The following is a 23085-nucleotide window of genomic DNA, read 5'->3' on the forward strand; positions in this document are numbered from 1 at the left end:
ATGTTTACTGTTCTAATTTATATTTGCTTGTATAGGGATATTGGAGGAAAGTAATGGCAACAATGTTTTAAAATATCTCTGAACTTTGCAGATGCTGTTAATTTTTCAAGCTTTGGAAGCCATCTTGTTGAGAACAGCAAGTGACCTGTCCCATTTTTCTGTTGTGGGGATGAACATAGTAAAGAAGTTGATTAATAGCTACATGAGATTAATCTATGCTGCTTTGTATTCTGAAAGTCACCGGTAAGCCTACTGCATACCAGAGGGAGAACCTGTGTTGGTTGCTCTGACACAGTCGCAATATGCTGCCTTGGGCCACCATCCTGCAAAAAGACCTAAGCGTGTGCTGAACTATTTGCAATGTGCAGAGTCGCACTGACTTTAGGAGGACTGCTCACAGTGTATAAACTTAGGCACATACATATAAGTGTTTGCAGGAATGCTGCAGGGAGTAGTGCTGCGCTTGACTTTAGCTGAGTCTGTAATTTTCCATTCTCTTCCTCTGCTTGCTTTGTTTACCCTAACTACGTCATTTGTGGTATGAAACTGCTTTAGGTGCCAGGGAGGCGCAGAGAGAGGTTTCCTTTTCTATTGCTCACCGAAGCTGAGCAGACTACTGTAACTCCTCGCTTAACATTGTAGTTATGTTCCTGAAAAATGTGACTTTAAGCAAAATAATGTTAAGCGAATCCAATTTCCCCATAAGAATTAATGTAAATGGGGGGGGTTAGGTTCCAGGGAAATTTTTTTCACCAGATAGAAGACACACACACACACACACACACACACACACACACACACACACACTATAAGTTTTAAACAAACAATTTAATACTGTACGCAGCAATGATGATTGTGAAGCTTGGTTGAGGTGGTGAAGTCAGAGTGTGGGATATTTCCCAGGGAATGTCTTACTGCTAAATGATGAACTAGAACAGCTGAGCCCTCAAGGGTTAACACATTGTTAATGTAACCTCACACTCTGCAAGGCAGCACAAATGGAGGGAGGGGAGCCAGCATGGCAGGTAGAGACACACACCCTGTTTGTGTGAGAGAGAGAGATGCACATTGCCCCTTTAAGTACGCTGACTCCACTCTACATTGCCTTTTTAAGTAGATAAGCAAGTGACCCTGACCCTGACCCTAACCCTAACCCACAGCCCCTGCTGCCAGCATGCTCCCTCCATCCTGAGCCCTGTCGTGTCCCCCCCCCCCCACCCTATGGAAGATGGGGTAAGCGAGGGGCAGGAACAGGGGGGAGTGGAACACCCTGACATTAGCTCCCCTCTTCCCCAGCCCCTGTGCAGCAAGCAGGAGGCTCCTGGGAGCAGCACATGGCAGTGGGGAGGGACAGCTGAACTGCCAGCAATTGATAGCCTGCTGGGTGGCTGCCGCACAGGGAACTTAGGGGAGCGGGGAGATAATAGGGGGGCTGCTGGTCCACCCTGATTCCAAGCCCCCACCTGATTCTAGCTCCAACGGGCTGCTCTTTCTGCAAGCAGTGGACAAAGCAGGCAGCTGCCAAACAACATTATAAGGGAGCATTGGGCAACTTTAAACGACCATGTTCTCTAATTGATCAGCAACATAACAATGAAACAACGTTAACCGGGATGACTTTAAGTGAGGAGTTACTGTACCATGCTGATGGCAAGAAATGTTGAGTTTGATTGTTGCTTCTTTTTCCTAGTCTTTTCACAAAATATTGTCACATTTGTAATAGAATTTCTCCATCAGCCCAACTTTTCTTAGATACCTTTTCCTGTCTCTTAAATGTGACAACTAATTTTTTTGATTGAATTTATTTCTTAATTTATTTATAACCTAAGTCCACAGGAGGTACTTCAACAACCATTTCTTCTGCCTTGTCCCTCCATGGCAGTTGAGGTTTGGAGGGTGGTTCTTGCTTTACATCCCAGTATGTCATTTGGATGAGGGAAGGTGCTTATTGGTTCCGGGACCCTGTCTGTGGCATTCAGAGCTCTTTGTCAGCTCTGTGTAAGCATGAAAGCTTGTCTCTCTCACCAACCCAAGTTGATCCAATAAAAGATATTACCTCACCCACCTTGTCTCTCCAATATCCTGGGATCAACATGGCTCCAATAACAGTACCAACAAAATAATGTACCCTCATAGTAATGACCCCAAAATACAGCTACTGGAGAAATTCTTCCAGAGCTTGCCTAAGGGAAACTGCTCTGTTGAATTTCAGATAGGGTGTTTTGACTTTTAGTAGCTACATTGGCCAAATGGAAAGGCCCAGGGGGTTGGCAGTCACAAAACAATTATTTTCATGTGCCCGTTGCACCAAACGGGCATAGAATATAATGATTAGAATAATTTGCTGAGAACATGTGTTGTCCGGCTGAAGCATAAAGAGGTCATGTTGTTGTGGCATATGAAGGCAGGATCTCTGCTTCATATGCATCTCCTCCTCAAGATTTTTTATGAATGATAACGTTTCAATATTGGAACTTTAGGGCTTGATCCTGCAGCCATTAATAATGACATGTCTTCGCACATCAGTAAGGTCTGCAGAATCAGGCCCTTATGGCCCCAGTTTTGAAGTTAACAGCAAAATCCCGTTGACATCAGTGGATGCAGGGATTGGAGCCTTCATTTCTTGCGCTCTCCCCCTTGTTCTGGAAAATCAACATCCAGCCTCCCAGTATATTTGTGTGTGTAAGCTGAGTAGATAGGAACAATGTAGATGTAAATTCCTTTGTGCCTACTCCCTCTACATCAGTACCTCTGACTTTTTCCTTTCGTTACTCAGACTTCCACTCTAGTGAGTGAGTAAGGACTGAATATAAAATTTAAATGAAAACTGAGTAAGGACCTCAGGGTTTGATCCAGTGACAGGAACACAGCTCTTTTTCTGCATTCTTTAACAGAAAATAATAATACAAGCAATTCTGTAGGAATGAATTAAGGCCCTGATCTTATAAACAGTTATGCTGGTGCTTAACTTTCCTGCCAGGGGTAATTCCAGTGACATTGCTCCCCAGACTAAAGTTAAGCACATGCATAAGAATTTGCAGGCTCAAGGCCTTGATCTGAGAAACACACATTTTAAAACAGGCAATATGAAAATAAGATTGGCCAGAATTCTGTGTGAATTAGGAAAAAGTCACGTGCATTTTGCCTAAATTAATAACAGTGGTTGCTTTGTAAAGATGCTGGATCTTGCATTCCTTATTGAGCCGCAGCTCCCATGGACTGTGAGAGCTTTGCATGCAGCAAAATACAGGATCAGGTTCAATGTGGTTAGAGCTTAGCTTTCCTCACTGTGTTTGCTTACTCACATTGGGACAGACTCAGAGTGCTGCTCTGTGCCTGCATTTCCCACTGACTTTGGTGGAAGTTGTGGCTGGATGATTTGAGAGGTATAAATTCTCACATTATAACGTCTGTGTAACCATCATTCCTTCAATAACATGCATTTCCCCCCTATTTATTCATGTAGGATGACTCGAGTATGCCTCACCTTGCTGTCGGCCATGGTGGCACAGGGGCCAGACTCTGCAAGGGATGTCTATAGCCATTTTGATTTTAATAATAAATTCCTGCCTGGATTAGTGAAGAAAAGAGATAAGAAGGTAAAGTGAGCAAAGTTTCTGCAGGGGTCAGATGTTCTGGCATGGAGGTATCTTCAGTTTACTTTTGCGAATTTTTAAAATAAACTTGCTAATGCGACTCCACTGTATTTTCATGCACTACTGCTTCTCCACCTCTTCCTTCCCCTTTTCTGTCTGATTGTTTATAATAGGTACTAGCGCTGATCTCTGAAGAGTTTCCCATTCACTTAAATGGGAAACACCCAGGGGTCATGGATGTTTATAAGTGTCTGTCATTATGGGAGATCTTGTATAACATAGTCCTGGCACCTGGGAGTTGCTCATTTCATTTCCATGCCTGCTTGATCTCTGCTACCCTGGTGAAGTGGAGCGCCTGAAGATTATAATGCCATGGGGAAAACAGGTTGAGTTTTGCTGCCATAGTATTGGGTGGCTTAGTTTGTTATGAAACTGCATCATGGCTTATTATGTGGTTTGGTGGCCATAGGACTGAACTGCCATTAGACAAGACCTTTTAAGGCTAGAATGGAATGAAGGCAAAGGCAATGTTTTAATGCTTTTAATTTATGTTTCAGAGGGGTGGAAATTGTCCAGTTCTAAAATTAGCAGGTTAAATCCTGGCTCTGTAGAAGTCAGTGGGAGTTTTGCCATCAGTTTCAGGGAGGCCAGGATTTCACCCAATATTTATGAAAAAGCTACACTCTGCTTTGGAAATTGTAACTAATGGTTTTAGGGGAAAATAGGTTGGGTTTTTTTTATGTTAAATTATCAGGAGTGTCAAGTCTGGTGTTCCCTGGTTTTGCTGTCTTTGTGAACTCTCACATCTTAATTGAAGGACTTGGGTGTTAAATCTTTATCCAGGATATTCATTTAACAATGTGTTCATTAGTCATGGGAGTAAATTAGATATTATTAACCAAAACAGAGTTTCAGACATGCCTGAAAATTCCTCCTCGTCTCAGTTGTTCAGATTTCACTCCATTGTGATGTCCTCATTTCACTAGTTCTCTAGTTGTAATAGTGTCTCAGCGTAGACCAGACCTGAATTTCTAATGTAAAAATCAGGCAGAAAACCAACAAACTCCCAAAATCTTTCATGTCCCCACTGCTATTTCTTTTCTTTCCCCCTTTTTGCAAATCACTTTTAAAGGGGAAGTTCTTTCTCATTGTACTCCAGTAATTATATTTTATTTGGGGATTTTTACATATAGTTTAAATGACATACACTAACGCAGTGGCTCTCAACCGTTCCAGACTACTGTACCCCTCTCAAGAGTCTGATTTGTCTTGTGTACCCCCAAGTTTCACCTCACTTAAAAGCTTTCAAAATCAGACATCAAAATACAAAAATGTCACAGCACACTGTTACAGAAAAATTGCTTACTTTCTCCTTTTTTACCATTTAATTATGAAAAAAATCAATTGGAATATAAATTTTGTACTTATATTTCAGTGTATAGTATACAGAGCAGTATAAACAAACCATTGTCTATGAAATTTTAGTTTGTACTGACTTCATTAGTGCTTTTTATTTAGCCTGCTGTAAAATTAGGCAAATATCTAGATGAGTTGATGTACCCCCTGGAAGACCTCTGAGTACCCCCAGGGGTACATGTACCCCTGGTTGAGAAACACTGCACTAACAGGCTAGGGATTTCATTTTCCAGGTGGAAGTTAAATAATTAATCCTTAAAAACAATCATAATTTACAGTCAGATCCTGTGGCCTTTATGGAGACAGAACTCCTGTCGGTTTCAGTAGCATTGCCAATACAAATTGGTCCTGAGCAACAGCACCCTATTAGTCTGGTCCTTGGGTTGTCTTATGAGACAGCTAGTTGTCTTGAATAGCGCAACAATCTGTGGTGGTTTGGTGATATGCGCAAATGGGGATTAGGGTGTGACCACCAAACCACTTATCATTTGTGACCTAGGCCAGGTATTCAAAATTGAAAAATTAGTGAATCAACCAGCCTTTCTAACTAGATGCTAAGATATGAAAGGTTAATAGCCTGTGATTGACAAACTCATATCGTTTTTCAGATTAATGTACTGCGGATGTGTTTATATAAAACATATCTATACAACTTATTACATATTTTATGATAACCAACTGCTGCTGTAATAATTTTGCAATTGTGTACAAGCTATATGCTAAAAGTGTCTTTTAATTTTCTTTTAGGGGAAACCAGATGTCCGTATGGCATATATTCAGTTTGCTCTCTCCTTTTTAATTGCTGGTGACAACACAATCCTAGTACAAGTGCTAGAGTTAAAAGGTACTTCACAGTTACTGCTTTTGTTAAAGGAGTATCTTTTAAAGGTGATGTTTGAAAATATGAACCAATTACATAGCATTGACAAGACAAAGGAAATTCATTTTTAAAAATTGACTTTAAATAAGCTTATGCTTTCCAAAACACTTGGCTGTACTGGCTGAAAATAATGGTGATGGTATTGCTTATTTGCTGACTGCAAAGAGACTGCAGGATAAATAAGAAGGCCTAGATGACCCAGTTAATGATAAATAAACTTATACTACCTTCAGAACCACAAAGATCAGAAGACAGAGGAGACTTTATGGCTTTAAAAGTTGTTCATAATGTAATAACATTGGATGTGCTGCCTTCTTTTAAGGTTAAATATTTAAAAATCAGGCAAGATCTAGTTTTTGAACACAGTGAAATTAATTCCTGTGTAGGCAGCCTGTGCAAGGCCCATGTAAGCCCTCTGAATGGATTGTTCTTGGGTCAAGTGGCCACTGTCTCTGGCCACTGGACCCCTTAAGCCCTTCATTTGGCTTCTGCAGGGAAGTGCCATCAGAGGGTGTTTGTACAACCCCCAGATGTTGAGGAAGGGGTGGTTGTACTAGCCCCACGTAGAATAGCTCACAGAACTGCAATAGAGACGAAATCAGGGTTTTTAGCTAATTCAGGGTCTACATCTGAAAAGACTTATCTACGCACTTGACTTAACATACTAAGAACTGGATCCAGTGCTCATTGAAGCTAAAGGGAATACTCCTGTTGATTTCAGTGGGCCTTGGATCAGACCCTATAATTAATCCCATTGACTTCAATGATTGTAGGTCCTTCAGGGCTGGGGCTGTCATTAATTATATATTTACACAGAGCCTAGCACAGTGGGGCTCTGACCTGGTTGAGGTCTCTAGGCGCTAGCTCAATATAAATATTAAATAATAATAACTGAGCTAACTAGCTAATAATTCTTACAATAAGTATTTCATGAAAGGCAATGTCACAGCAGTTTGTTTATCACTGTATTATCTATTCAGTATGCATGCTAATACTGGTATTTTTGTTCATCTTTAAATACAACACAGAGATGAGTGACATGACGTAGACAAACAAGTACAAATCCCCTGAAATTAATTTCATATTCAAATGCTGCTTGTCTTCAGATCACGACTCTAACATTTGAAATATGTTCTTAGATTTCATTCCAGATATTCTTAGGACTGGATTAAAGGAAGATAAAGTTTCTGCTATCAATCTTCTGCTTTCCACGCTGAGAACAAAGGTCTGATATGCCCTTGAAATGGCTTTGTCACTTGCTTTCTGCTTCGCTTACTACTGAAGACAGCTTTACAATGCAATCCCAAAGAATATACACCTATTTATTGCTCTGGCACTGTGCTGCAAAGGATCATCAGCAGTTCTGTTGCTGAGCTTGTTCATCGGGGGTTTATATGTTGGCCATAAAATTGTCTCAGGGCTCAAGTTTGTAATGTGATATTTTTTAAGTAGAATTTTAAATGAAATAGCCAAGCTGCTGAATTTAAGAGCTAATTACTGCTTGTATGTAACGTTTCTCACACATCCCATCTCATTTACGTCCTGGAGAAGTGGGGTGGCATATCCACAATAAGTTATTACTCTTACTTTGAAAATCTAGCTATTGAACACACTGCTTCACTTCCAGAAGGAGTAGAGATTTTATGTTGCTTTCATATTGGGAGCTGTTGGGGCAAATGGGGTGCAGAGAATTGTCCTTGTCTGGTGGGTGAAGCACCTTTACCCATAGGTTCCAATTAAAGACATAGTCTTGATGTGGTTCTGTAGCATCCCTCATCCGGACCTTCTGACTAGAGATAACTGTTGTGGTCTGGATCTGCTTGCTGTTGACGCGGGGAGTCTCCTGATATGGGGCTAGTGATGTTGTCTGCCAGGCAAAGCTGTTTTTTGATGGAAAGAGGAAAATGGTGGTTTTTATAATGAAGGTTTCCAGTAAAAACCCAGGGCTGCATCCAGGAAAGCTGCTGCAGGGAGAACTACTTTCCATGTGCAACGTAAACCCATTGAAAGAGAAGGGAGAAGTTGGTTCTGTGATGGGGTGTCATGTTGTCTGGTTCTATCATGGGGTGGGGAAAGCAGATTTAAGTTACATCAAGGCTGCTATGGAAGCCTGATAACAGAAGTAATTGAGAATTGCTGTAGAATCAGTTGTCTTCAGCTGCTTTGGCCACATCCCCTTGTGTATCAGCATTTTCCACATTTTGAGCTCTATTGCCCCGTCTGTCCCTTTTCCATATGGAAGAAACCTAACAGGAAAGGGTAACTGACCATATAAATGAAAACTGTGCTTTTGCTTACATTAAATTAAACTTTAAAAAAGCTAGCATCATGATTGCAAAATCAGGACCTTAGAAATCAGGGAGTTCCAGAAATGAATTTTTCTCCTGCATTGTTAGCTTATCTGTGTTGCATATCTTATTCTGGTATGTATCATGGTTGTGTTAATAACATCATACGTGAGGTTTACAATTTAACAAGGAAAACAGGAATAAAAAATGAAGCTACAAACAAGCCTCAGCTATCCAAATCTTGCTTAACCAAAACTCTTGGTTCTCCAAAAGTCAGACGTGTCCCTGAAGGTGTGATTGAAGCTCAGGTCCTGTAGAGCTGCAGAAGAGTCTGATTCTGCAAAGCTTATGTCTTAGCCTGGAACAAACCAGTCGCCATTGCTAACATCTGCTTGGTGCATTCAGTGGATTACTCTGGTAACAACTCTTGCCAGCTTCCCCCAGTGGATTTTGTCAGGTCCTGTGTTCAGAGTAGAGCTTCCAACATACACAAACTCCATGTATAGCTAACACTCCCTCCTCTTCAGGTTCCATAGCTAGCAAGCTCTGCCAGTTTTTCTAACAGCTTTCCAGTTCCTTGTCTGGAGCTAATGGGGTTTTGGCATTCCAATGGTTAAGGCAGTTCCTTAATATGCTCTGACTTAAAGTAGATTGAAACAGGAGAGGCTGCTCGCGGTACACTAGCCAAGAAGGAAGAGGAGCAGTGGGAGAGGGCTGCTTCCCCAAGCCAAGGAGAAAAGGGGAAACACTTTTGCTCTAGTAGAGGAGAGGGAGCTGCGCAAAAGCAATACGAGTGCAAGATGTGATGGAGATGATTATTTTCCATTTTGTTGTAATTTGCAATACACGAAAGACTTTCTTTTTATTGTTTTCAGGTGGTTCAAAATAAAAGTATCAGTAAGACGCAGAAGGTGCGCTTTTTTACTGTGGAAGTGTTAGGTCACATTGCGTCTCTTTACCGTTGGAATGGGATTACCGATGTCAGGACTGAGGATGTCAAGGTCTGGTAATTTCTTTTGTGAGATGTTTCTCCTGACTCTCTTTCCTCACTCTCCTTGCTTGAATCTGTGCAGCTCACAAACAGGAGAAATAGACAGGTGGGCTAGGGCTCCCCCTGTTTATGATCCCAAGAAGAGGAGAGCGAACCAGGCTATACGCTGCTTTAAAGAAACCAACAAATGACTTCCCTGGGCTGGACTACTAGTGCTTCAGTTCTAGGACGAGTGGCAGTAGGGCTGCACCTTTTTTCTGATTACCTTCATGCTGCTTTGGGGGCTCTCTTTTCTGTCTCCCAATTTCTGGAGCTCCAGAGCAGAAGTGCTGCCTTTGGGGCATGTTGATACTTCAGCGTTCTTCTCTGCTTGGCTGTCAGGAAGAATTTGCTCCCTGCATTAGGGCAAGATGGAGTAGGAGAGAGCAAAGGCTGGAATGTGCAGTGCCTCTCTCGATACCCTTTCCACGTACCCAGTCTCCATACATCAGACTGGGCTGACTCTGAAATAATGCCCCAGAATAAAGAGCAGTCTCGTCTCTCGGCCCGACTCTGCTCTTGCTTCCGTCAGCAAATGAAGTCACGCTTGTATAAAACTGTCTTTAAGGAGTTAAGAGTCATTCTTCTCAAACCTAATACCTGCTAGCACTGCATTGCTGCTGCGTACGTCGCTTTGTTTTTACTCTGCATAACAAGAATTGCACCTGTTGTTATCTTTTAGTTCCACTTTTGTGTAATGGAAATATCTGAGATGTGGGGTGTCTAAATTGTCTTAGTGCCTTATGGGAAGCTTATGGAATGGAATGAAAGACTCCCATTGCTTTTGATGGACTTTGTATCAGGCCTTTAGATCAGTATCCATAGATTTTAAAAGACCAACTCTCTCCATGAAAACTTCTACCATTAATGGGCTGTCGCTTTGTCAGCTCTTATCCTGGTACTTACTGTATATTTAGTTCAGGTTATAAGAAGCCTGTAAACTCCTGGCAAGGACCTGTTTCCATTAAGTGTTTAGTACAGAGCCATGCACACCTATGACTCTACATGCGTTTCAGCTGTGAATTATTCACACTGTTGCTGTGTGGATCAAACTGCTACTTCGTCAGTGATTTCCCAACAATAACTTGACAATGAATTTTGCATTTGCAGAAGTCTTAAACTCTGCCATATCAAAAGAGTTAAAGTAATAAGTCATTGACCTGGTCTGGTCTCTCATTTTTTTGCTGTATCTGTAATGGAATTCATGCTTTTTTCATCCCTAGAGAGTTAGCATGTGCAGGACATTGGTAGCTATCCATCTTTCATGTGCTGTATTAAAATTGTTCTTGGTGTGGCCAACATCTTGACTCAGAATTGGTCCAAGGAACATGTTCTTTGTTTTGTATGCTTCATGCTGATAGCATCTGTGATTTCTATGACAGCTTTCTTGCACTGATTCTTAGTAGTAAGGCTGAAAGTAGACGTTTCAAATTAATTTTGAAATCTTAATTTTTATGGTGCCAGCATATTGTTTGGCCATAATCCCTTTATAAAAGTGAGATACTTACATCTCTATTTAGCTTCATTTTTCTCTTTGTTCATCTGGCCTGGTTCTTTTTACTGTCCCTATTTCTTGCCAGAAAGCCCAAGAAATGCCCTGTAATTAATAAAAACATTCCCAAGATATGCAATTTGAGTCCTATGAATAGAAGGAATCCTATATTATTGAATGTGTTTAATACACAGGTTAAAACTTGCCTTGTTAACGTAACCAAAATATAAAATGAGTGAAGTAGGAGTTGTCTGTGTATAAATCAAGCTGTATAAAATACAGATAAAAGTGAATTTGTTTTAAGATTTTCTTTTCATTAAACTAACAATTAAAATGTTTGTTTTTCACAATTCTCGTGTACTTTGTAGGTTACTCAAGATCCTGAAGAGGCAGGAAAGGTCATGGTAAGAGAACTGGTTCATAATTTCTTAATGGACCTGTGTTGTTCTCTGAAACATGGCATTAATTTCTATGATCGGAGCCTTGGCACGTCTGGCAGGTGAATTACCAGTGCTTTTTTGTCTATATATATATATATTTGGGGGGTGTTGGTATTGGGTTTCCAGTCTGTATTTCATAGATTTTTAGAATGGCCAGATTTTTAAGGCCATTCTAGTCGTCTAGTCTGACCACATGATAACACAGGCCATAAATTTTCAGTAATTCCTGGATTGAGCTCAATAACGGGGTGGAACTAAGGCATATGTTTTAGAATGACATCCAATTTCAATTAAAAGATTTCAAGTAATGGAGAATCCACCACATCCCTTAGCTATCTGTTCTAATAATTACCCTCCCTGTTTAAAAATGTTTTCCATTGGAATTTTTTAAGCTTCAATTTCCAGCCATTGGATCTCATTATACTTTTGTCTGCTAAATTAGAGATCCCTCTAGGATCAGGTAAGTATAGACTGTGATTTATATAGACTGCAAGGGTTCTTATAGACTCTGATTAAGTTGCCTCTTAACCATCAGGTATTTGAGAAGCTAAATAGATTAAATACCTTAAGTCTTTCATTGTAAGGTGTTTTTTCCAGACCTCAGATCATTTGTTAGCATAAAGTAACAAAGATGAAATTGTTAATGTAGACCTTGCCATGCCGAAGTATCTGTTTTAACTTACTGCTTGTAGAACTACATATACATATCCTTGTCCCCCTAAATGTAATGTGAGTTTTGCTATGGACTTCGGTGGCACCGGCATTTGGTTCATAACACCTGACCAGGTTTTTCATTGGTCTCACAGTCACTGTTGGTTTACTGGATAAAATACTTATACATCCAGTTTATGAACAACAGGGAAAATAATCTAAACTTCTGTGTTTCCATGGAGGGAGGCGGGTACAGTGATGTAGTGCTTCATTGTTAGACAAACCAGTGGCTGAAGTCCATTTATAACTCTTATATTCACGCAAATTGTTTTCTTGCTTTGGAGGAGCAAAATTTGAAGAGCTGTTCCCTTGGCATTTACAACATTCTCACTTGGCTCGGGTTCATTTAGAAGAAGCCATCTGCAATGCCACGACTGAACAGATTTTAAAATGAAAACCAGATTTTAAAAGAACCTATCTTCATAAGGGGGGGGCTACAGAAAAATATTTTCCAATTTAATATAATTCTATGTTTTCAAGTTTATGAAATTTGGTTGGAATATTTTTTGGAATGTCTCAGTGATACTGTGTTGATGAGGGTTCTGTTTTAGCTACAGTACATTATGTAAGAGACCTTCAGCTATATTCTGTTCTTAGTTACACCAATATAAATCTAGAGTGACTCTATTAATGTCAGTGGAGTCACTTTGGATTTACACCAGCAAAAATGAGAGGAGAGCAGAATTTGACCTCTTGCATTTTAACATTATTAATACTGGAGTTACCGAACTAGTGGAGTACTTAAAAATATTAAAATTGTGACCCCTCCCGCCCCCCACCAAAATTTGTCTTTGTAGAGGAGGAAATTTGGTGCTTCTGCGCTTTCTGCTGAATTTAAAAACTGCTACAGAGGATGAGATGGTTGCTGATCTTATGGTGAATATTCTTAAAGTGTGCCCAGATTTACTGAATAAATACTTTAAGGAAACCCAGTATTCCTTCATTCCCAGACTGAAGTCCACCTGGTTAGACAATATCAAATTGCTAAAAAAGGTAAGAGAGAGATGAAAAATGTGTGCTTTCTGTATATGGAAAAGCCTGGTTTTGAGGCTTTTTTTTTTTTAAAAGATAAAAAATTTTTTGTTTAAACAAGTACTATTATTTTGTATGATTGTGGAAGACAAATGACAGAAAATTCAAACATTCATGGCCTACCGAAAGCCACTTAACAAGGAAATTCGGTGCTATATTGGATAATTTGCCCTTAACTCCACCTGTTACAGCTGGGTCTTGCAGCATATTCTAAGTACTGTACTGTTAGTCCGGTGCAAAATTCACTGCTCTTGGAGTGCCATGCAATACATGGGCCCAGTCAGTTTTATATTGTGGAAATAATTTTTTGTGTGTGACTTCAGATTGAAGATCTTGGCCTGAGCTGGTGTAAATTGAAGATGCTCTGTTGACTTCAGTAAAGCTAAACTGATTTGCACCAGCTGAGGATCTAGCCTCTTATTTGAAAGAAACAGTAATTTGGTGTCAGAGGAGAATGTGCCTAAAGTGAGGCTCTAGTGGATGAAGGTGTAGTGTGTTCCCAGCTGTGTACACACCCTGGTTAGTGATGTTCCCTCACCAAAAAGGCAGCAAGGCACTTACCTTAAATAATTCATTTATTTTAAAAATCAAACCAGATCCGAAGACCCAGTTACAGAGAAGGTAAACTTTTGTGGTTTAAATGACCTAAACAGGAAGGACAGGAGGGTTCTGAAATACCTTCAGAGATTGATGTTCTGTGAGGAAAGAAGAGGCAGGGTGCTGTAAAATAAATGTTGAAGATGGTAAAGAAAAAAGTCACACCCTGTTTTCTGGGAACGCTGAGGAAAGTGAACCATGGCCGGAGCCATGGCAGCTCTGAGAGGTGTAGCTGTAAAGTGAGTGAGAAGGTCGTTTGGTAAAAGGCCATTCTGGGAGTAGAAAGAGGTACAAACTTTTAGCTAAATTGGGAACGAGAAGGAGTTGGCATTACAGTCTGTGAGAAAAATCCCAGTGAGGATTTTGGTTTTCAAGACACAACAACAAATGGCTAGAGAATCCTTTTGTACTTGCTGTATACTCCTTTGTATTTTTTTATCTTAAAATAGCTGAGTGGGGTATACAGTGCCATCTGTTGAATAGAGCAGGGCTTCCAAGGATAATAGGCAAATTTTTTGCAGGTTTCCTGTATAACCGAACATAAAGTTGATGTATTCTCTGCAGGATATACTACTACTCCTTAGTAATCCTCATTGCAGAATGACTGTGTTTTAAGTATGTATGCTCTGTGGTTAACTTTCGAGTGCCCTTCTCTTTGTGTGGAACCTGACATTTAGTACTGTTGTTAGTAACATTTGACAAAAAATGTTGTGTTTGTAATGTGTTCTATAGAATTGGCTGCAAATCTGCACGATTACATCAGTCTTGGTTAAACTCTCTCATTTTTATTTCAGATCTATGAGGCTCAACCAGAGATTTCCAACTCTTTTAAAACTGCAGAGTTTATTCCACTCCCTAGATTGCTTTCTATGGTGATGGTAACAACAGTTCCTGTGGTGTGCAATAAAACTATGTTCACCCAGGGATTAAATGTAAGCGTTTTATTGTCTCCGGGTGGCTTTTCCCAAACAACCTCCCTGGGGTTAAGAGTGTGAAAGGTGATCATCCAAGTAACTTAAAATCAAGTAATTATCAGTTTTTATGCCGAATGCTCCAAATAGTGACCCCAATTCAGGAAAGCACTTAAACATGTATTTAAGTCGCACTGATCGTTGCTTCTGTTAACTTCTTGTAAGCTACAGCTGTGCAAATGCTTACTGGTTGTAAGGGCTGGTGTTTTTTCTTCTACTGCGTACAGTGAGAATGCATGCGGTAAAAGAACCCAACCCACGCTTTAAGAAAAAATTATTTTGTTTACAAATTTCGACATATACGCCAAAATAAGTAGTTTGAATACAATGCATAGGGAAGAAGCACTGTAACTTTGTTAATTCAGCTTCTCTTTCTTTTAGTTACCCAGCAAAACAGTGCAACACACCATCTTGTCCCTTATGTCAACTATTTTGAGAAGAGCCCTGAAAAATATTGAGCACTGTTTGAATGAGGAAATATGGCAAAAGTCAGAAATCTACACTCCATTGATGATGCAGGAATTTGTCCAACTGTACAGAGAAGCCCTTAGCAAGGTACAAAATAGAAAGTATTAACAACAAGGGGCCTAGAATTACACATCTGCAGCAGATAACTGCTCCAGTGCACTGGGGTACTCTGCCCCTGATTTATTGTATACTGGGATCCAAGCACATAAAAGTTCCTTGGTATTTTATAGACATTTTTATTAAGTGTTAATAACCAGTGCTGTAGTACAGCATGGTAGCTAATAAATCTGGTCAGTGGAAATGCCAAAAAAATTCTGTTCTAAAATGAATTAATAACATTGGCAGCTGGTGTGCTAGTACTGAGGAAAACTATTAAAATTAAGAGCAGCTTTTTAATAATTTGGGGCCAAATTCTACACTCCCTTTAAGTAAATTGTAGTCAGTGGAGTTCATCCAGATTTACACCCTGGTGATCTATAGCAGAAACTGGTCCTTTGGATTTCAATGTAATAAACATTTTCAAACCGACAGCCAAAAAATGCTAAGCACTTGGTAAACTTTTCATATCTGTTTTAATACAGTGTTCTTCTTTCATATGTATGTTCTCTGCAGAGCTGAAAATAAAAATCTGATTTCAGTCTGTATTCAGATTGCATCGTATAAGCAATTCTCCTCCTCAGTGTTAGGAATATTTGCAACATTACAGCATTGTGCAGCACTGAAGAGCTTTTGATTTTTTTCTCATATATATATATATATATATTGCCTTTAGCTTTTACCTGACATGAACAGCATAGTGGCGGTCTGGCAGTCACTTCTAAAACAAGAGAGAGAACAACATGATGGGGAGAGAAGGGAAGACACCATTTCCATTGAGGAGGAAATGACTGAGATCACAGAAACCAATGAACAGCACGGTAGGAAAATATTTGTAGGCATAACATCCTATATGTATATAAACAGTTGTGGTGAAATCCTGGCCCCATTGAAGTCAATGGAAGTTTTGCCACCATTTCATTGGAGCCTGGATTTTATCCTTGGTATTTGGTATGCAGTCAGTTGGGTCTTTTCGCAAGGACCTTTGTCTATAGCTGTGTTCCAACATTTTTTAAAACTGAGTCCCTCTACAGGAAAATGAAACCAGTCGTGCCCTCTGTAGCCTAGCCAAATATTGCTAATGGCCTACATGTCTTAATTGATATGTCTTCTGTGCACCCATTCTTATTTTGTGCCCTCCCAGGGTGGCATGTCCCATGATGAGAGAAACGCTTGTGTAGCTCTTCACAATATGAAACTTCCTCTCCTTTCATAGCAGTTTTGTGAGCAGCAAAACAGTTAATAATATTGACACTTAAAGTATCATGACTGGCCTCTGATTTAGCACCTATCATAACAAACTGGGCAGTTCACATCTAAAAAGCATTTGTTTCAGGCTCTCTGCAAACTCAGACAGGCTCTGCTGCATCAGTTACTCGCAGGTCATGTTTTCAAGGTTTTCTTTGCAGCCATTACAGCTAGAGATTTCATTTTTAAAAAACTGTAAATTGAGAGTGTAGATAACAGTTGAGAGATGTGTCCTCATCTTCCCATCTAGTCTTTCACACCTGCTTGGGGAGGGGGGGGCGAGGGGATGTTCCACATTTTGGGAAATGCTGGCCGACGGGGAAAAAAATGTTGTAAAGAATTGGTCAGCTATTTCTACTCTGTATTTATTTACTTCCACTAGTAGCTGTACAACAATTTGCCTTTATGCAGCCTCACATCAATTCAGCTGTCAATAAACCAGAAAAATAGTTTAGGCTGCTGAAATGCCTTTTGCTTTTAAGTGGATGGCTGCTGTATGTGAATGATGGTGTTTGTTGTACCTGCTGCACATCTTACAGACACTCAGTGGTCTCCTTCTAAGGCTTCATCTTTGGAGATTATTTTTTAAAAAACAACAGCAGGGAGAGAGAAACCTTAGCTGAAATAAATAGTGATACATTTCCAGTATATACTGCATATCCAACACCAATGTACCCAATGTCAATGACAAAAAGCATTTATATTGGTTAGCTGGATTCTTTGTTTTCCTATTTCTTTCTGACATTCAACTTTAGAGATTGATGGATGGTATAGAGTGTATGCTTTTTAAGGGAAGAGGTTGTATCTTCATATATGTGGGGCACTTTACAGGCAGCATCAAAAATCACAGTTCCCCATGTAAGAATTTGATAAACTAATCCAGATTTAAAAGTGTAAATATTTATACAGAAAAAGAGGTATGCACCTAGTTCTGCTTCTTTTTATTAGTCAGCTGGACAGAGCCTAGCTCGTAGTGGATGCTACTGATAATACAAATAATAATTCACAGTGTGGGTTAGAGCAGTGATACTCGGACCTCTGTGGTTCAGGAGCCAAATTAGCAATCAACATTACCCAAAAAAGCCACAGTAGTATGAATGACGGGAAATATTTAGTATGTGTGTATATTGAAATATACCATAATATATTATTCTCACAGCAAATATGTTAATAACTTAGCGCAAGTTGATAATTTAATTAGTTGATAACATAGTAAAAACCTCCTGACTGGTTAATAAGTAAATCGCACAGTGTTTTAATATTGTGTGCTGCAAACAGGAGACACATTAAAGAGCCACTTGTGGCTTGAGAGCCTCAGTTGAAGTATCACGGTGTTAAAACATTGCGAGATTGTGGGTTTCCTTTGTCTGAAGGAAAAATAAACTAATTCTAAATATATTAATTCTATCTGTGTTCAGGCTCAGATGATGCAGAGACCACTCTTCTGAAAGCTGTGTTACTTCAGGTCATATGCCTTTGTCAAAAGGTTGTTCCCCATTTGGTAGCTCAGAGCAACTTTGATTTCAGCAAACTGCTAAAAGGTATGTTAAGGGTATTTAAATGTTCTTCAGCTGGCTAATGAAAGCATTAAAAGCCTCTAGCAGGAGAGGTTGATTGCTTTTCTACTTAGTAAAAAGGAACAGGAGTGTTCTCAAAAGAGTAACCTGTTTTAGACTCTCCATTACATTACCATTTCGTTTTGCTGTTTATGCAGGGCATGGCACTTCACAAACAAATGTAAAATGGCAAGATCGCTGCTCCAAGGATTTAGCTTTAAAACTATACATATTAAGGGTTACAGGGGTGTCGCTGTCTGGAGTGGTTAACGATTGTAAGTGACAGCCAGACTGTCAGAAAAGCAGGGCAAGCTGGTGCTATGTTCTATAATTAGATTTCTCCAACCCTGTAACAAATGTGAACTCCTGTTTCACTGTAAGAGTGCTACCATGGAGTCACAGGCAGTCCCCTGGGGCACTCCAGTCTATCTTGCCACCCAGGCAAGCTGGATTTAGTGATGGATGGTCACTTACATCAAAAATCAAAACTATTCAGGTTGCTCCCAGTCTCAAGAGACCAGTCACTTACCCCAGATCAGTTTGTACCTTAGATCTAACACCAAAGACAACCCTGGTAGCCAATCCTGTAATAAACTAAGGATTTATTAACTAGGGGGAAAAAAGAGAGGGTTATTTACACTTTAAAGCAGGCAACTTATAAGCACAAATGAGTTACAGTCTGTGGTTCCAGAAGGTGACAGAGATGTAGTAATCTGTCCATTTATGTCTTTTAGGGCTAACCTAGGTTGACTCTGGGGAATCTCTGCTTTTGTTTCTTAGCTCCAGCCCTTGTAAGAGTCCAAACAGCAAAGAACTAACCATTTCCTCTTGAGAGCATCTTTATGTGCCCTTCCCCCAGAGTTTAAACTGATGGGACAAGAGCTCCTGCATATAACTTCTTCATGGGTGGATTGGGCAATCCACAAAGTTTCTGTCCTACAATGGCCTGGATAATCTTTCTTGGTGGGTGGGGGAACCACTCTTCCTCTTGAGGCTCACAAGTTCATAGCAGGCATTTTTAAAATTTATAGAACAAAACTTTCATATTACCTTACAGCATGGGTTACAGACATTAGAAGTAAGATCAATGCGCGGAGCAATTTATAAAGATTTTATAGAGTCTAAACAGATTCTTACAAGTCTAACACCTATCTTGAACAATACTAATATATAGGTCTGGTTTCCAGATATGAATTTGTCAGTGCTCAGCTGATGCCTTCAGACTTGGCAAATGCTGGCACCTGGTCTGCCAGCATCACAACAGGAAAAAGATATTTTTTTCTTAAATTCCATATATATATTTTGTCACATCCACTCCTATTTTTAAATTTTAAAAATAATCTTCTAATCTACTTCTTGATGTTGTTTACAGAAAATTTACTTTCAAAAATCTGGAATTTCTAGGTGCCTAACTCATAAGAACATAACATAAGAATGGCCATACTGGATCAGACCAAAGATCCATCTAGCCCAGTATCCTGTCTTCTGACAGTGGCCAATGCGAGGTGCCCCAGAGGGAATGAACAGAACTGGTAATCATCAAGTGATCCATTCCCTGTCGCCCATTCCCAGCTTCTGGCAAACAGAGGCTAGGGACACCATCCTTGCCCACCCTGGCTAATAGCCATTGATAGATTCATTGGACCTATCCTCCATGAGTCTATCTAGCTCTTTTTTGAACGCTATTATAGTCTCAGCCTTCACAACATCCTCTGGCAAAGAGTTCCACAAGTTGACTGTATGTTCTGTGAAGAAATACTTCGTTTTGTTTGTTTTAAACTTGCTGTTTATTAATTCCCAGTGACTTTCAATGGGATATGGGTGTCTAACTCCCGCAGGCCCCTATGACAATCCCAACCTAAATAAATTATTTTAGAACTCTTCATATTTGTAACAACATTGCAATCTCTTAAAGGGACAGGGTAATTCATTAGAGGTTTAAAAAAATCACTTATCAATGCAGTGGTCTCTTCTGGAAGTGTCAAAAGTAACCCTTTCTTCTTCTACTGCTCTGTTTTTTCAATCATGCTTCCTTCAGTCCAAGAAAAGAGGGATGGAATTCTACATGGTGTTGCTTCTGAGGGAAGATCATAATAGGAGATTATTAACAGTAATATGAGATGGTTTGAGTTTGTCTCCTATGTAACAGTTGCCCAAGGAGTGTTTCTTTGTGCAGCAAAACTGAATAGAGAAGTATGTAAATTTTCTGTACTCCATAGAGCTAGAATAATTATCTTTACTATGTACAGTCCCTTGTTAGGTATATAAGAGAAAGAGTTACATAAATTAGAAGTTTGTCAAGAAAAGAAGAGCCAAAAGTCTTTAAAATAAACACACTAATGCATGGGCTTGCTATTCCCCTCTTCCCCCAATCAGAGCGCACTGCAATGGTCAGTGTATTCTGTGGCTGCCTCACAAAATCACGTGCCCTGTGTGTCCCAGTATTTTTTGCATCATAATGGATTGATTTTTCCAAAAAACTAAAGGAGGGACATGTATCTTGATAAGGCAATGACCCCTTGGTATTGTGTTTAGTTATAATGTGACAGAAGGAATAAAATTTTAGCACTTCACATTTCGTGGCAGCAATGTACATTTAAAAATTAGTCACAAAACTCCCATCTTCCTGCACAGAATTGAGCAGTCTGCCCGTGAGACTGAAGACAGGCAGTCTATTTTTGACTTGTAACAATCTGTATGTTTAACAGCTGATCCCACTTTATTATTTGGTTTTGCCGCTGGTGGAACTTTGGAGTTTTATTAGTTCTGCTATCTTTTTTAAATGTGCTGTCCCATATACAAATTACACAATACAAGAAAAGAGAACACTGAGCTCACCCCATACCAGAGTGGAGTTAAAATATGAGGCAGCTGCCACAGTGCGGAATGTATCGCCAGTACGTCTGTGCTCAGTGAACCAATGGTAGCATCACTAGTTTTGTGAATTATATGGGTAGAATTTGATCTCTGGTTAATTTAGGAAAATTAAGTATCCTGTCTCAGTCTGTTTTTTGCTTTAGGTGAAAAATACAACTTGTTGCAAACAAATGATTAAAAGCTACTTTTGGTGAGATGTAAGCCCAAAGTTCACTTGTGGTTACTAAATATGCCACAGCACATTTTGTAACAGTACGGGTATAATTCCTCAGTCAAATTCCATGTCAGAGTCTTTGCTAAATTTCCCACTGCAGTCTGAAATGCACCTGGGTTTTCTTTTTCACTTGCTGTGGAAAACTACTGTTTGCAGTTACTACGTGATAATCCGACGGGCTGTGTTTTCAGGGGTGGGCCTAATGATCCCTACAGTGTGAACTGGGTGAGGTCGTTTGGATTGTGTTACTCAGGAGGTCAGGCTAGATATTAATCATGGTCCCTTCTGGCCTTAAAATCTATGAATTTCTTGCTTGCTCATTTCATAAGAGTGCTTTGAGGCTTAAATAATGGATGTTTGTGAAGCTCTCTGAGGTCCTTGCATGACAGTTCCTCTAGAAATGCGAAATAATATTATTACTAACTGTTTTCCAACCCCAGGTATTGTCACTGAAAAAGGGTTGCGAGAGGCGATCCCTCCTGTTCTACAGCACCATATACTGAAGGTGGCCCTGGAACTGCCGGCAAATAAATTTGCTTGGTTCAGAGTACAGGTAGGAGAATTGCAGATGTTTATCTGTTTCTTTTGCCAGTTGCCCTCATGTCTTTGTCTCTGATGCTGCATGTCTTTAATGCCAGTCCTATCATTTCAGCATCTGTTTCTATTAGGCAGGATCCCCTCTTTATTGCAAACAGGAATCATTGGCTCAACATCAGATATGCAGAGTCCCAGCCTAGGGCCTTTTGTCCATGGGAATAGAAATCAAGGAGATGAGCAGGATGCTAGGGTGCTGCTTCTAAATACCTGCTGAAGAAGAACCTTACCCTAGGTGGCTCCTTGCTTATGCAAGTAGAGGCTTTCACAAACTCCCCTCTCTTCTCATTTACTCCAGGCACATATAGGAAGAGAGCCTCCTACAGCTGGCTGGAGAAAGGATTTGAACCTGCCTTGTGAGAGTTGGCAGTGGGGGAAAGAAGTGACTCAATGCTGCCCTGGTTGGAACCCCCCATGATAACAGAGTCTCCATCATATTCAGCCAGTCATAGAGAATAGGGAAGAGACTTAAGAAGGAGCAGGAAAGATGTTTGAAACGGGCAAAAAAAAACCCAAAAACCCTTTACTTCTTGCCAGTTTCAACAGCAATGTAATTTTTCTGTTTTCCACGCTACTAGTGTTAGGCAAGTGCTTAAAGGAAAAGTTAGAAGGCCCCATTCAACAGTGATGCACGGGGTTTTTGTATTTTTCACATTGAGTTGGTCAGAAAAATAGAATAAGCAGTAAAGTAGTGCACATTTGTAATAATTTGGCACCTGTCAGAACAGAAGCCACTTACACTGGTTTCCCTTTCTTCAGGAGCTAAATTCAGCCCTGGGATAAAAGGATTTATTTCCCCTTGAGTCAGTATTAGTGTGATGTCAGGATTATTGGTGATGAGTGAAAGTTAAACAGTGTGGTGAAGAGACTGCTCTATTTAGACCCTTTTGTTAGTTGGTTTTCCTATTAGACACACTCTTTCCACTGCTCAAAAGCTATTACACTCCTCTTGCTCACCCACTAGTTGCAGAATTTGTTCAAATCACGCTACTTCCACTTGGCCAGCCCAAAAAAGCTATGGCCTGCAAAGGAGTTTTTGCTATTCTGCTGCCTCAGTGTAACTTATTCCTGTCCGTGTTACCACACAAGGGAGTTTTAAACCCGTTACTCTTTTAGGATGTCTCGGAAGCAGAAAAGGTTCATGGTGAAAGATCAGTATTTTATTTACTGATGAAAATGTTTGTAACAAGTAACCATTCACAACTGAAAACATCAACAAAACAACTGATCATCAAGGTAAGTGTTTTTTGTTGGCCTCAGATAATTAAACACATTTATATAGCTTGTGCCAACAGCAGGGTTTTGATGTTGATCACGCAAAGGTTGTTTTTCTAGCACTTTGGTTTTAAAGTGTCTCTAATTTAATTTGACTGTAATTATTCACTCCTTCCTGTGTGGAGCATGGCACACAGCCAGCCTGTTCTGCTCACATGAAATAGTCCCATTGGCCACAGTCTTTTCTGGGTAGCAGTAAATATTATTTACCCTTTAAAAACAAATTTTGGCACCTAAATAGAAGATGCCTGATTTTCAGAAGTGCTGAGGGCCCACAAATCCCATTGAAGTCAATGGCAGCTGC

General features: G+C 39.9%; 1 protein-coding gene across 1 annotated transcript in view; it reads left to right on the plus strand.

The window, feature by feature from the left end:
* URB1 (URB1 ribosome biogenesis factor) overlaps positions 1-23085 on the plus strand; it is a 70289-nt gene that overhangs the window by 3604 nt on the left and 43600 nt on the right. Inside the window, exons 3-15 of the mRNA XM_077819347.1 lie at positions 92-243; positions 3467-3599; positions 5760-5856; positions 7032-7117; positions 9056-9181; positions 11071-11201; positions 12651-12846; positions 14277-14414; positions 14835-15008; positions 15694-15838; positions 17684-17806; positions 21353-21465; positions 22623-22742. Of these exons, the coding sequence (XP_077675473.1) occupies positions 92-243; positions 3467-3599; positions 5760-5856; positions 7032-7117; positions 9056-9181; positions 11071-11201; positions 12651-12846; positions 14277-14414; positions 14835-15008; positions 15694-15838; positions 17684-17806; positions 21353-21465; positions 22623-22742 (1734 nt within the window). The remainder of the gene's footprint in view (positions 1-91; positions 244-3466; positions 3600-5759; positions 5857-7031; positions 7118-9055; positions 9182-11070; positions 11202-12650; positions 12847-14276; positions 14415-14834; positions 15009-15693; positions 15839-17683; positions 17807-21352; positions 21466-22622; positions 22743-23085) is intronic.

The sequence above is a fragment of the Eretmochelys imbricata genome, chromosome 1, assembly GCF_965152235.1.
Source record: "Eretmochelys imbricata isolate rEreImb1 chromosome 1, rEreImb1.hap1, whole genome shotgun sequence".
Classification (NCBI taxonomy): Eukaryota; Metazoa; Chordata; order Testudines; family Cheloniidae; genus Eretmochelys; species Eretmochelys imbricata.